Source organism: Cnephaeus nilssonii (assembly GCF_951640355.1).
Source record: "Cnephaeus nilssonii genome assembly, chromosome: 1".
Lineage (NCBI taxonomy): Eukaryota > Metazoa > Chordata > Mammalia > Chiroptera > Vespertilionidae > Cnephaeus > Cnephaeus nilssonii.
Genome location: NC_137072.1, coordinates 94,105,433 through 94,121,431, shown reverse-complemented (window position 1 = coordinate 94,121,431; position 15,999 = coordinate 94,105,433). Strand labels below are relative to the sequence as shown.

Below are 15,999 nucleotides of genomic sequence, written 5' to 3'. Positions count from 1 at the left end.
CGACTTGTTGTTCCACTTATGCATTCATTGGTTGATTCTCGTATGTGTCCTAAACAGTCATTGAACCCACAACCTTGGTGCATTGGACAACACTCTAACCAACTAAGCTACCCAGCCGGGGCCTATCTGAAAAAATTTAACAAGTGCCTTCTATGTGCATTTTGCTAAAATAAGGTTTTCAGATTTTAAAAGTCTATTTGCTTTCAAATTCCTCAGAAATTCATGTGTCAACTTTATTTGCAACAACTCAATTCACTGCCAGCTTAAAATCAAGCTATTTTTGAAAATGAAGATGGAAAATAAGATGTGCCCAGTTTAAAATATTCTAAGTCAAGCATGTCAAACACGCAGCATGAATATTTTTGTGGCCCAGCCAATATAACGGTATGTAAGAAACGTTTTAATAAAAATTTCGTAGCTTAATTTTTACAATATCCTGTTATACATAATTATTAATAACTAATGACAACAGTTGTTAATGACTGATTACTATAATCGTGTTGCATTAATTTCCCTTATGCACCTTACGTGCAGGCGTACCATCTCTCTCCACTAATACTAGCAGCGAATATTTTAGCAGCCGACTGCCAACTTATTAGTCTTGTACTGACTTGTTTGGTGTGCGCAACAGGAAATATTTCGCTTTCAGAGACAAGAAAAATAAGTTTATTTGTGTTACACTTATTAACTTGTGCAATTATTCAGTGTCTGGTAAGTTAATGTTCAAGAAAAAATATTAATTTTTTATTAAAATGTTCTATTATTTTATGTTAATGATTACTCATTTATTTCAGCCCTTTGTATTCAGCATGTCTCTATCGAAATAAACCTACGTTTCTATGACAATTGAAGCTTTTGTTTTTTTGAGGCCCACATAAACTTAAACCTTGTTTATTTGGACCATGTTAGCCTTTGAGTTGGGCATGCTTGTTCTAAATGGTCATCAACATCAGGTCATGGGTTTCAATTTGGGGTTTAAGAAACATAGCCATATAAATAGAGTCTACATTATGGATCTGAAGATTTGGTAGAGAACCTCACATAGAAAATAAAAACATGGCCGAAACCGGTTTGGCTCAGTGGATAGAGCGTCGGCCTGCGGACTCAAGGGTCCCAGGTTCGATTCCGGTCAAGGGCATGTACCTTGGTTGCGGGCACATCCCCGGTGGGGGGGTGTGCAGGAGGCAGCTGATCGATGTTTCTCTCACATCGATGTTTCTAACTCTCTATCCCTCTCTCTTCCTCTCTGTAAAAAATCAATAAAAACAAAATTAAAAAAAAGAATTAGAACATTGAGCTGAGTATTAGAGAACCATTGAAGTCATAACATGATTAAAAATATAAAAAAAAATAAAATAAATAAATAAAAATAAAAAGAAAATAAAAACATAAAGTCTCTTAAAACAAACAAACAAACAAAAAACAGGCCAGCCGGTGTGGCTGAGTACTTGAGAATTGACCAATGAACCAGGAGGTCACAGTTCAACTCCCAGTCAAGGCACATGCCGGATTGCGGACTTAATCTCTGGTAGAAGGGGTGCAGGAGGCAGCAATTGATGATTCTCATCATTGATGTTTCTCTCTCTCTCCCTCTCCCTTCCTCTCTGAAATAAAAACATATTAAAACAAAACAATGACTTTAAAAAATTTCCTATATTCCGATGTTGCTCAGTATGTTCTAGTAGTCAGAATAGAGCAGTAAGCAAAATAGACAAAATCCCACCATCCAATGATAATCATTTTGTTAACATTTTGGTTAAATGTGTTCAATTGACATACATTTTTGTAATATATTTGCATGTACTCATAATTTTACAAAAATAGAACACTTCATGTTATTTTGCTACCTTTTTGTCATACTTAACTAGTTGCAAATCTTTTAATGCCCAAACCCAATTCTACATAACTTTTAATGCTGCACAATATTCCATTTAATTGCATCATTTCCAAAATTGTATATGAAAAACAATGCTGCCCAGCTGACATGGCTCGGTGGTTGAGCATTGACCTATGAACCAGGAGGTCACAGTTCGATTCCTGATCAGGACATATATCCGGGTTCTGGGCTCCATACCCAGTGCAGGGTGTGCAGAAGGCAGCTGAGCAATGATTCTCTCTCATCATTGATGTTTCCTTCTCTCTCTCTCCCTTCCTCTCTGAAATCAATAAAAAAATATATTTTAAAAAAAGAAAAACAATGCTATGGTGAATGTTCCTATAAATACATTCTTAAACACTTCATTAATCTTTTTAGGATAAGGAATATAAAATTACTAGAATAAAGGTATGTGCATTTTAAGTTTTGATACATTTTCCACAATTACAGGCGAATTTTATTTTTATTTATTAATCCTCACCCACTCATTTTTAGAGAGAGTGGGAAGGGAGAGGGAGAGACAGAGAGAAACATCCATGTGACGATGTGAGAGAGACACATCAAACTGGTTGCCTCCTGCACACACCCCGACCAGGGCCAGGGAACCTGTAACCGAGGTACGTGCCCTTTACCGGAATTGAACCCTATAGTCCCCAGGCTGACGCTCTATCCACTGAGCCATACTGGCTAGGGCAATAGGAGGGAAATTTTATTTTTTATTTATTTATATATATATATATATATATATATATATATATATATATATATATATTTGTGTGTGTGTGTGTGTGTGTGTGTGTATATATATATATATATATATATATATATATATATATATTATCAGGCTGCTCTATGTGTGCCATTCAAAACAGAAGCCCTTTTTAAAAAATATATATTTTTATTAATTTTAGAGAGGAAGGGAGAAGGAGAGCAGGACAGAAACATCAATGATGAGAAAGCATCACTGATCGGCTGCCTTCTGCATGCCCCCTACTGGGGACCGAGCCTGCAACCGGGGCATGTGCCCTTGACCAGAATCGAACCCAGGAACCTTCAGTCCGCAGGCTGATACTTTAACCACGGAGTCAAACTGGCTAGGGTGAAGCCCTTTTGTAGGAGGGGAATTTTAAAGAAATGACGAAGTACATTCAATTAAAGTATTTCTGCATAATCACATCACTGCAGAAGTTCAGTGTTTCAACTGGGAGGTCAGCTAAAACCTAATATTTCTGAGCACATTTAGTCCTTAATGATTAAGCAGCATATCTACATATTTTCCTACAACATTAACAAACATAATTTTGATGGACCACAATAATCTACTCACATTTAAGCCTCAAGGCTTCAAATAATCAGGTAAAGGCAAGACTGAATATTTTAAAAATATTTTTTTAATGTCTAACACTAATAGGCTGGGCTGCTTTGACCATATGACATGCACATACTTTTCCTAATCCTACAAAACACTATCTGAATTTGAGTTAATTTACTGAACCAAAAATCATCACACAATTCATGGGCACTAATAAGATAATAGTATAATTTATATGCTATCCCCGTATGGTACAGTTTGTTTTTATTATATATAAAGACATATACATAAATATATAGGCATATGAAAGTCCACAAACTTAATGCAAGCTCCGGCCAAGCAAGCAATTGAGGTCATGAGGTGGAATGGAGGGAGGGGGTGTGGGCAATAGGGAGAGGGACTTTGACATTCTGCTCTATATTTCTGTATCATTTCATGTGATAGTAATTTAGATATTCACATATTTTATGTGTTATTAAAAGAAAGGCCAAGAAAAAGATACACATACACAAAAAACAAATTCTAAAAATGAGCCTGACTTTGATTTGCTGTTTTGGACTGAATGGGTGGTCTCCTCAAAATTTGTATGTTGCAATGCTAACCCCCTATTGGGAGATGGGGACTTTCAGTGGTGATTAGGTCATGAGGGTGGAGCCATCATGAGTGGGATTAGTGGTTTTATAATAGAGCCCCCAGAATGTTCTCTCACCCTCTTTTCCACCAAGTGAGGATGCAACAAGAAAATGTCCGTCTGCATCCCGGAAGAGGGTTCTCACCAGAACCCAACCAGGCTGGCACCCTGATATTGGACTTCTAACCCAGAACTATGAAAAATACATTTCTGTTTGTAAGCAGCCTGAACTAAGATATTGCTAATATGGAAAGATATATGAAGTAGGGGGGAGTGAGTTGCAGAAATGTATACATACTATACAGTAATCCCTCCTATGTAAAACAAATTTCTAGAAAGATATGTGTGGCAGGTTACATTTTATAAAAATAGCCACAGCACTATTACCAGTCACACAGTCTTCCAGAATCTTGCCACTCCCCATCAAGAAACGAAGTCTATTTCCCCTGCTCTTGAACCTAAGAGCAAGCTTGTGACTGTTACAACCAAGAGTTTAGCAGAAGTGTTGTATGTATGTGACTTAGGCTAGATCATAACAAGTTTCCAGCTGCTGCCTGGTTCTCTCCCTCCCCCTTCTCTTTGGAACAAAGCCACAATGCTGTGATGAAGCCACACAGCCACTTGAAAGGACCACATGTAGGTGTTCTTGCTGACAGTACTAAGTAGGGTTTAGCTGCCCATCAGCATCAACTGCCAGACAGTGAGTGAGCAAAAGCCTCCAGATGTTTCTGGCTCCCAGCCTGAGTCTTCCAGCTAAGAACCCAGATACTGTACAGCAGATAAACCACCTCCATTGTGCTCTGTATGAACTCCAGACACACAGTTTGTGAACTTCATAAAAGGTAGTTTTATGCCATTAAGTTTTGGGATAATTTTTAAAATATATATTTTATTAATTTTTTACAGAGAGAAAGGGAGAAGGATAGAGAGTTAGAAACATCGATGAGAGAGAAACATCGATCAGCTGCCTCCTGCACTCCCTAATGGGTATGTGCCCGCAACCAAGGTACATGCCTTTGACCAGAATCAAACCTGGATCCTTGAGTCCGCAGGCCAATGCTCTATCCACTGAGCCAAACTGGTTTGGGCTGGGATAATTTTTTATACAGCCATAATAACTGGAGCAATATAAAAGAAACTGTTAATAGTTCAAATTTGATAAAGTGGCAATAAAGAGTTGGGGGCACAGGGAGATTTTTTGTCTTTCCCTTTCTACATTTAGCACTGTGTGAATTTTGTACCATGAGGACACACAATAGTTATTTTGTCTTGTAAATAAAACAAACTCTACCGCAGGAAGACTACCTAAGTCTTCCAGTGCCTGGATGATAGTGATTAAAAACATTAAGATTTAAGAAAGAAGTCCAATAAAATTTCCTTTACTGACTAAAATAAAGCTTGTAAGTTGATCATATGATTAAAAAGACTTTGTAGCAACATGGAAAATGCTAAATACTATTATTGAATTGCGGGAAAGTATACAAATATATATTTGTTAGAAAGATCTGGGAAAATGCATATCAAATTTACCTAGGGAACTAGGGAATAAGCGAGATTTGGAGAAGTGACAGAGGAGTTCAGTCTTACTTTTAATACATTGGTTGCTTTTTTTCAAAAGAACATATTCACATATGGTTTATATCAATTCTTATATTTTACAAAAATTAAAATATACTAGTAGTAGATATATTTGCTGGATAGATAAGTTTCTTAAGAAGATTTTCAGGCCCACATTTTCTTCCAGGTAAAAGCCAATAGGTCTTAATATGACTTCTTTAAGTACAAAAAACATTAGTCACAATTCACAGGGCTGTCAGGCCATATAGAGGAATCTGACCAAGGATCTCCCAGATCACAAGCTTATAGTACTTTAATACGGAAACACATTTAAGTAAATTAAAGATGTAAAAGTTTAAATTACACTATTTAGATTAGAGCTGAAATACAGAGCTCAAAACAAACAAGGAAAAAAAATGGATTATCTGCATTCCAAATCTTAGATTACAACAAAGAATAGGAAAAACAGAACATAATTCAAGTTCACATTTCTAAATCCATCTGTTCTCTCTTTCTGAAACACCTATCATTATAGAAGAAACTATATACTAAGAGACAGTCAGGAAAACATGAGAAGGAGGTGGTGGCAAGGGAGCAGAAAAGAATGAAGCCAGAATAAGTTTACAAATGGCTTCAATGGAAATGAAAAGAAAAAGAAAAAAGCCCCTCTCCAGGCAGTTTATATGGTTTAAGGAAATATGAATATTTTAAAACAAAACAAAACTAGCCCAGTTGGCATGGCTCAGTGGCTGAGCATCGACCTATGAACCAGGAGGTCATGGTTCAATTCCCTGTCAGGGCACATGCCTGGGTTGTGGGCTCGGGCTCAATCCCCAGTGTGGGGCGTGCAAGAGGCAGCCGATCAAGGATTCTCTCTCATCATTGATGTTTCTATCTCTCTCCCTTCCTCTCTGAAATAAATTTTTTAAAAATAAAAGGAAAAACCCCAAACTAGATACAGTAATTATAAATACCTCTTTTTTTTAAAAAAAGAGTACTGACTTCAGAGGGGGCACAAAAAATACTAGACAACATAAAAGAATAACGTATAATTAGATTATGGTTTTATGTTGGCATCTTACTATATATTCTACAACATCACTAAAAATCCTTTTTTATCACTGTGTATATTCCCATATTAAGTAATAAAACACAGAATTATATGTAACATGACAAAGATAACTAATTTTAATTGAAACAGACTTACTATATATTCATATCTACATCTTTTGAGTCCTATTTGAAGAGTATCAGACTAAGATAGAAAATACCTGTAACTAGGGGCATGGTGCACGAATTCGTGCATGGGTGGGGTCCCTCGGGGTGGCCTGCAGGTGTTGGGCCCCAGCTTGTGCCCCGCCTGGCACTCCGCCATGGCGTGGCGCTGCCCTCTCACCTGCCCCACCATGCTGCCGTGGTCTCGCTCTCGTCGGGGCCCATCAGGGCCAGCAGTGTCTCCACTGCTGCCTGCTGCCAGCACTGCATCACTGATGCCCACCATGTTCCACGCCACCCCCTGGTGGTCAGCGCATATCATAGCAAGCGGTCAAACTCCCAGTCGAATGACCGCCCGAGGGGACAATTTGCATATTAGGCTTTTATTATATAGGATGTCAGATAATACCTCCATTTTTTTAACATATTTTTTTTATTGATTTCAGAGAGGAAGGGAGAGGGAGAGAGAGATAGAAACATCAATGATGAGAATCATCGATTGGCTGCCTCCTGCACACCCCACACTAGGGATTGAGGCCGCAACCTGGGCATGTGCCCCGAACAGGAATTGAACCATGACCTCCTGGTTCATAAGTTGATGCTCAGCCACTGAGCCATGCTGGCTGGGCAATACCTCCATTTTTAATGTTTTTGAGCATTCCTGAGACAAACAGAAGCATAGATGCACCTGGCAAAATACTACTGCATTAAGAACAGTCTAACACTTGTGTAACTCAGTGATGAAATTAAATCACAGGAAGGAGACATGCCAAGAGAGTAAGTAAAGCTTTGTCACCAGCACCCCAAATTGAGCATTTTTTGTACTGCAGTGTTATCAACCTTGAACTTAAATGCTGTTTATAATGTATCATTTTAAAACATTCCTATAAATATAGTAAGAGATACAACCATTTACTGTAAAGTCCATATTGCAGATAGACAATAAAATGAATGAAAATCAGATTTATATTCTTTGTTGCACAGTTTACTTAACTAAGTAATCAAAACGTACATAAGTACTGATGAGGCAGTAGAGCAGAGTCTGAATTGCTATTTGTATCATTGAGCCTTAGAAGACACACACATTTTTTCTATTTTTATATGTATGTTTTACATTCTGATGAGAAAAAATTCTACCAGTTTAGAAATCAAAAGAAGGTGAAAGAGAAGAAAACCTTATTAGAATTATTGAAAAGCCAAACACTGTAAAATATCGTATTTTCTTTTCAAATCACCTAAAAGTACATTCAAAAATTTTATTCTCCAATGGAAAAAGTCTATAATTACAAATTTTTGTATGTAACTGTACTGCTTTTAATACCTTTGAAGGTGCTTACAAAGTTTTATTTTTAAATTAATTATTTGAATAGACAATACATTCACACAGCTTTTTGTTCTGTTTTGTTTTTTTGTTTTTGTTAAACCTCACCCGAGGATATTTTTCCCTTGATTTTTACAAAGTGGAAGGGTAGTGGAGAAACCTAGAGAGAAACATCAATGTGATAGAAACATTGATTGGTTGCCTCCTGCACATGCCCCTACCAGAGCCAGGGATCGAGCTTGCAACTGAGGTACGTGCCCTTGACCAGAATCAAACCCAGGACCCTTCAGTCAGCAGTCCAAAGCTCTATCCACTGAACCAAACCGGCTAGGGCATATTCACAAGTTTTTAAACATAAAAATATAATGAAGAGTCTTTCTCCTCCTTTCTTTCCTTTCCCTTTCCCTTTCCCTTCCTTCCTCCCCTCTTCCCTTCCCTTCCCTTCCCTTCCCTTCCCTTCCCTTCCCTTCCCTTCCCTTCCCTTCTTCCCTTCCCTTCCCTTCCTCCTCCCTTCCCTTCCTCCTCCCTTCCCTTCAAGCTTGCAACTGAGGTACGTGCCCTTGACCAGAATCAAACCCAGGACCCTTCCCTTCCCTTCTCTTCCCTTTCCTTCCCTTCCCCCCCCCTTTTTTTTCCTTTCTTTCCATCCCAGGACTTATCTATTTACTTATTTTTAAATTTATCTTTGTTGTTGAAAGTATTACAGATGTCTTCCCCCCCCCCCCCATCTTGATTTCAAATATAGTGCTTTTTAAATGCCTGAAGGAGATCAACAGGCAGTGGAGCAGAGCATGGTACTAAAGAAGCAGGCAGGGCCTAGAGCTAAGCTGTCAGATTGAGAATCGCCTGCCACCCTCTAGCCAACTCCAACACCTGGGAAAAGTGACTTAACCTCTCTTATCTCAGTTTCCTCATTTGTGAAAGGAAAACCTACATTAGATGCTTTCTATGGACTTAAAATAGAACCCAACTTCCTTCAAACTCTCCCCAACGTAACTTTTAGGAGTCTGAGGTATATCCTTGGAACCTCTTCTATGCACTTACAAACATATACTGACCTGCACAACTCTCTCTCTAACCTCCAAAGGCATCTCTATGGCTTTCGCTAGCATTTCTCAGATACTTCTAAAACACTTCTTTTTGTATTTCTAGTAGTTTTTGCATTCTCTATTGTTCAGGACATAAAGGTTTATATCTTTTTGATGAATTGGGCTTTTTTGGCCAATATAATTCCCGTGTTCCATATCATTGTTTTGGCTTTGAATTATATTTTGTCTGAGATTTAGAGTATCACATTCTTTTGAGACAGCTTTTTCCCACTCCTTTATCATTTATCAAAAATAGATCACTTTGGCTGCTGTAGTGAGACTGAACCTGAGGGGAGTGGGTATGGCAAGAGGAGACTTATAAGGAGGCTAATTTTAATAATCCAGGCAAGAGATGATTATAGATTAGACCAGGATGTTGCACTGGAGGTGTGAGAAATGGCTAGGTTCTGGATATGTTTTTAAGGATATGTTTTGAGCTTAAAGGATTTGTTTCTGCATTAGCTATGGGGTTAGAAGAACAGAGTAAAAGATGACCTAAAAGTTGTTCCTAATATCACAGTAACTTGAAAAAAAATTTTGCCTTATATTTGAATTTAGAAATAAAAATTATCAGCTCTTTAACTTCATGAATACATAGGAGAAAGTATTTTTTAAAATATTCTTTCCTCAGACTCATGTATTTTTATATTAAGTTATCACAGATATTACATTGCCATTATATTTCTATATCCACAAGAGTAAGATTTAATTTATAAGTTCTTAGTTTATTGCTTTCTCTCTAAGGCATTCTTGAGGATCATATGTCTCAGTATATGCTGATTCTAAAAGAAATATCATTTACAAGAAATACACTTCTGGTCACTATATATAGACACCGAGTCAGCAGAAAACCTTATTAACTACCAACAATTCAAATATTTGAGCAAATGTTGGTGCCTGCCTTTAACTGGCCAACGACAATATACCTCTGTATAAGAGTATTCTAAAACAACAAAATGTTATAATGTATAACATAACAATATGCTTTATTGTTAATAATGGTTAAATTTCTCCTTTTGTACATAAAAAGTATAAAGTATAATGCATAAATAGCCCATATTTAAGCTTATAGGTCAGGAAAATCTTAAAAACACCAGAATTCAAATCTCCTTCAAAGTCTATAGACTACTATCCAAACAAAGTATGTTGGTCAGAAATCTGCCTCTGTTAAATAATTTGGATTTTGAAATGCTTTGCATAGAGATTTTTATTGTCATGCCATTTGAAGGAGTAGGATTTGAACTATATCATTAACAGAAACTGACTTCACAGCAATTTATCAGGTAAACAAGCTCCATATAGCTAATGACTATAGACAGAATGTTACCCAACCATGATGGGGAATTTCACTAACATAAATCTAACATAAATAAAGAAATTTGTTTTTATCTTTAATAAAATAATTGCTGGTAAGTATTTTAACCATAACTTAAACCACTGTGGAATTTCAATTATGAAATAATTTTAGTGACCATCAGATGAAAATTTTTCCATAACTTTTTCACAAAAACAGAGCAGAAGCAGTACAGTTCAGTTCTGAATAGGACTGTCCTGTTCATCTCACCAGATTGATCAGCCTTCTCATCGCATGCTCATGAGAGCAAACACATTCACAGGGATCGAATCCTCCTTCTGCCATGATTACCCAGCTTGATTTAACTTGACTGTTTAAATCTAGAAGAAGGAAAAAATATTGTAAGACTACCATTCCGAGTTACTTTTTCTCTTGAGCTATGAAAATTTCATATATTGTACAATTCAAAATAGTCCTTTTTAGTTCATATTTATTAATAACCTATATCTATGAATTTAGTACTAATCTTACATGAATTATATACCAGGTAGCTCATTCAGTTAGAATGTCATCCCGATACACCATGGCTATGGTTTCAAATCTTGGTCAGGGCACATACGAGAATCAATGAATGCATAAATAAGTGGGAAAACAAATAGAACTTTCTATCTCTCAAATCAATAGAAAAAAATTTTTAATGATAATGCAAAGTGTTCATCCCCGTGGTTTTGATCAAATAAGTGATAGTATAAGTACATCCTTTACAGCTGCTGAAAAGTATGAGGCAGATTTCTATGTGATGATTTGGGGAAATATTAATACTGAGATGAAATCAATTGTAGAACAATCAGGGCAACCTACTTCCCATCTGATTTCTGAAGTAAGGGTAAATAGGGATTGAAAGGGTAAGTGGCGTTAGAGATAACCTGAGCTGAAAAGCCTAACTCTCCAGAAGTAGGAAACACCAAATATCAATTCTGACTACTTCCTAGTTCTGTCTGAGGCCACTCTGTGTCCACACCTTTCTTTGAAAATTGATTAGCCTTCATGTTAGAGAACTGACTATATATATCCAACACAGAAAACCCTGAAAGTAAATATAATCCACCCTTATACATAAAGTTACCCTTGAAAGCTTGTTTCTCAACTATCTTTTCAAATTGTCCATAAGGGAAAAAAAAGGGCTCAGACTGCTGGTGTGATATAAGCAAGTGTCCACTTACAAATACTGGTCCTTCCTTCCTCCCAATCTGTGCCTCCCCAGGCCAATAAAATGTCAGTTAAAATTAAAAGATATTTTACTAAGATTTTTTAAAATGAAATTCAAATACTAAAGGGCTTAACACCTATCCAGTTCTGGAGCCTCTAAACACAGAAATGCTAAGAAAGTACAGTAGGTCCTCCAATAACAGTTTTGTTATAATGTTGATGAGAAGAAAAAAATTGATCCCCAGCAGGACCCACTGTCTGTGCAAGTTCCCCCCATGTCTGCGTAGGTTTCCTCCCACATGGCAAAGATGTGCATGTCATGTGAACTGGCGTGTCTACATTTTCCCAGTCTGAGTGAGAGTGTGTGTGTGTGTGTGTCTGTCCCTGAGATGGAAAGGTGTCCTGTCCAGGGTGGGTTCAAGCCTTGCACCCTGAGTTGTGGGGAGAAGCTCTGGCCACCCGCCATCCTGAAGTAGAATAAGCAGGCTAGAAAAGAAAATTATCTTATTGACCTAACTGGTTTGGCTCAGTGGATAGAGCGTCGGCCTGCGGACTAAAGGGTCCCAGGTTCGGTTCCGGTCAAGGGCATGTACCCTGGTTGCGGGCACATCCCCAGTGGGGGGTGTGCAAGAGGCAGCTGATTGATGTTTCTCTCCCATCAATGTTTCTAACTCTCTCCCTTCCTCTCTGTAAAAAAATCAATAAAATATATATTTTTTAAAATTATCTTATTTGTTTTTATTCATCTTTTTTTAAAATATATTTTTATTGATATCAGAGAGGAAGAGAAAGGGAAAGAGAAACATCATAAAAACATCAATGATGAAAGAGAATCACTGATCGGCTGCCTCCTGTACGCCCCCTACTGGGGATCGAGCCATGTGCCCTTGACCAGAATCGAACCCAGGACCCTTCAGTCCACAGGCCGACGCTCTATCCACTGAGCCAAACCGGCCAGGGCTATTCATCTTTCTTAAATGTCTGTACAGCTCACTTTTATTTCAATGTTTAATATTAGAAGTGTTTTAGGTCTTTATATAGCAGTTTGGTCATGTTTCTGTGACCAGAAATATGCCATAGAAACTTAACTCTTATTTATATGTTAGCCTATGGAAAACTGGTTTCTTTATACATCACTTCACTGACAGTCACAGTTTCCAAGAACCCATCAATGATATTAAGTGAGGAATTACTGTACTAGCAAACTGACTTTTATAAAGAAAGGGAGATGTGTTATCACCCATTTAAAAAAAATTTTTTTTAAACCCACACAGTTTAAGGGCAGGAACCTATCTTAGTCATCAGTCTGTCTGTAAACACCTCCCTCATTGAGTAAGCCACAGCAATGAATAAATATTTACTGATTTTTGCCAAGGTTTATTTTCTCTGTGTCTATATATGCCAGGAGCACATAAATCAACTAGAATTTTTAAGTATACATCAGTTTTAATTAGCCTCTCCAGTAAAATAAGAAAATATATTCATAAATAAGACATTCCTCAATAGTGTTATTCTTCTATGGAATTTTCTTCATGTAAACTTGAGCTGTTTTAAGTATTATTCAATTTTCAGTTAAGAGTTTCCACTTAATAGTACTTAAAAAAAATAGAATGCAAACATTTCTTCTGGCTTGGATCTCAGCACACCAGCAGCTAAGCAAAAAACTTAACAAAACAAACAAACAAAAAACTTAACCAATCCCACCCCACATTTAAATCCCTTGATGCCGAGATATTATGAAGCTACTCTATCCAGGGCAAGATAGAACTGAGTTACTTAATCAGAATCCCAGTAAATCAGCCTAGAAGAGGCTCTGGACAGAAAGTAATCTAAAACAATGATTCTGCCCTGGCCTGTGTGGCTCAGTTGGTAGGTACAGGAGATAATCGATGTTTCTCATGCGCAGGAGGCAGCCGACTGGTATTTCTCTCTCACATCAGTATTTCTCTCCCTCTCCCTTCCTCTTTCTCTAAAATCAATAAAAACATTTAAATAAATAAATAAAAACAATACTTTTGCCTTTCACGTTTCAGAGGAGTGTTCACCTCCCCAACATACATCCCTAATGTGAGAACAATTTATAATAATAAAAGCATAATATGCTAATTAGACCGGACATCTTTCCGGATGAAGCCCAGGTCCTGGGTGCCTGCCAGCAGGCGGAGGGGAGCCAGGTCCCGGGTGCCAGCAGGCGGAGGGGACCCAGGTCCCGGGTGCCAGAGGGAAGCCAGTGCTGGCAGCCAGGGGAAAGAAGGCCTACTCTTGAATGAATTTCGTGCATTGGGCCTCTAGTGTTAAATAATACCATAGGCATGGGCTTGACCCTTGAAGACAACCATCTTTATTACTATCAGTTACAAAAGGCCTAAGTCATAAAAATATGAAACGTGCACTGAAAAAACTTCAAAATTAAAAAAAAATCCAGGAGAGGAAATAGTGAAGTAAATATAAGCACAGATGAAAAAAAGATGAAACTGTTGATAATTATTCAAGTTAATAGGTATAAATATATATTCCTACATAATTTTACTTTGAAAATTTCCATTATAAGCATCTAACTTATGTATCAGTATTTTCCCATTATAATTAATATGTTTGATACCAATCTTGGCCTAAATTAAGCAACAGTTTATAGGTGACTTTTCAGGCAGCATAAAGCACAAAATAAGTGGATACATTTAAATCTCTCAAACCATCCACTCCTAAACTCTCAACCCAGAAAAGTAGTAAAATAGTGCACTCTGTATGTTGAGAAGACAAATACAATTCCCCACATCCCTCAGATCCGGTTCATTTTCTCCATCCACTACAACTAACAAACCTTTCTTGGTAGAGTTCGGCTGTAATATGTCAGTCGAGTCATCCAGTTTCTATATGCGCTGAGGGAATTTTCCAGTGTTGTTAACTAAGTTATTGTCTGCTGTTAGAACCTTAAACACTTCAGCTCATGCTGGGTGGGTTTAATTTACTTTATGTCATCACTGGGGAATCAAATTTAATTGCCTGCTTACAACTTTGGAAGGAGTGAAAAAACAGATACTATAGTTTTGTTACAGTGTGCTTTCTAGAATTATGCCATGGAACTACATGCTTATATAGAGAATTGATTCCTTGGGAAATAAACTTCTTAAAAGTGGTTCTTAATTAGGCCAAACCCTCCTAGTAGGAAATAGTAAGATAGAAACATTATCAGTGATGTTTATCTTTATCAGATCACTTGGAATCAGTGGTATCCCCCAAAGCACACAGAGTAACATGAAAAATGTCAACCTTCCCATTCCTCTCTCCCCAGTTTTTCTCCCTTTCCCCCGAGGTACCACCTCAGTTAGCAGTCTGTTCTGAATAATACCAGGTGATTTTATATGTAATTACACCCTTAGAATTATATATACACATGTATCATCCTGGTGGGTTTTATGAGATTATATTATACATGTTCTGCAACTTGCTTTTTCCTAACGTAAAAACGCTTTAGAGACCTTTCAATACATAAAGTTCTACCTCTCATTCTTTTTAATACTCCAAAACATGTACATACAATTTTAGCAAATCTTTAGTAGAGATTACTTAGGACCTTTCCAATTTTTTGTTAATATAATGTTATAGAAAAGTTTATGTGCCCATATTTCTGTAGAACAGGATACAAACAAAATTAAATCTCTAGATGTAAAGGCGTTTACTAAAAGTCTTTAGCAATTTTAATTCTATCAACAGCACACAGTACAAATTACAAATTGTACAGCATAGTAATTGCATTCAGTATCACTATTACTATCACTTATAGTGCAATTATATATGGATATACTAAAAAAAAAAAAAATTGTACCCTGGCTGGGTGGATCAGTTGGTTAGAGTGTCATCCCCATGTGCCAAGGTTGTAGGTTCGATCTCCAATCAGGCTTTCTGTCTCTTCCCACCCCTCTAAAATCAATTTTTTAAAAAATATTTTTGCCAGGATGTCAGGATCAAAAAATATATTTCATTGACTTTATTTCCTAATTCTAATAAGACTGTACAGCTTTCAAGTTTATTGGTATTTATATTTCTTATTTTTGAAACTCCTTTTGTTTCATTGATTTTAGCTCTTTATATTATTGAATATTAATCCATTGTTATATAATAATAACATTGAGAACTTTTTATAGGTTATTTTCTTCCCTTCCTTCTAGATGGCGCCAAAACCAGATTAATAAGTGTCTCTTTTTACTCATCTTTTTACTTAACTATCTTCTCAGACTATTAGCTAAAGAGTTAAGACAATTGCAAACCACAGAAAAATACATCTAAAATCCCAACAGGGCAAGTGAAAATAACAATGATAATAATAAAATATTGTTTGGAAAGTGTTTTCACTTTCTGTAATTTTTTAACACATTGATTTCTTCCAGGAGGAACTGAAGGATAGTAACAAACCCTGAATTTTCTTTGACAATTTTACTTCAGCTCTTTTATTTTGGAGCTATTTTTTGTTGCCATAGTGGTTAAGGACTCAATGA

The 15,999-nt window shown here is 36.8% G+C and overlaps 1 protein-coding gene across 1 annotated transcript in view; it reads right to left on the bottom strand.

Annotated features, from left to right (window-relative positions):
* SMIM14 (small integral membrane protein 14) overlaps nucleotides 1-15,999 on the bottom strand; it is a 57,676-nt gene that overhangs the window by 18,186 nt on the left and 23,491 nt on the right. The window contains exon 2 of the mRNA XM_079769227.1: nucleotides 10,565-10,674. Coding sequence (XP_079625353.1) covers nucleotides 10,565-10,639 — 75 coding nt within the window. The 5' untranslated portion in view covers nucleotides 10,640-10,674. The remainder of the gene's footprint in view (nucleotides 1-10,564; nucleotides 10,675-15,999) is intronic.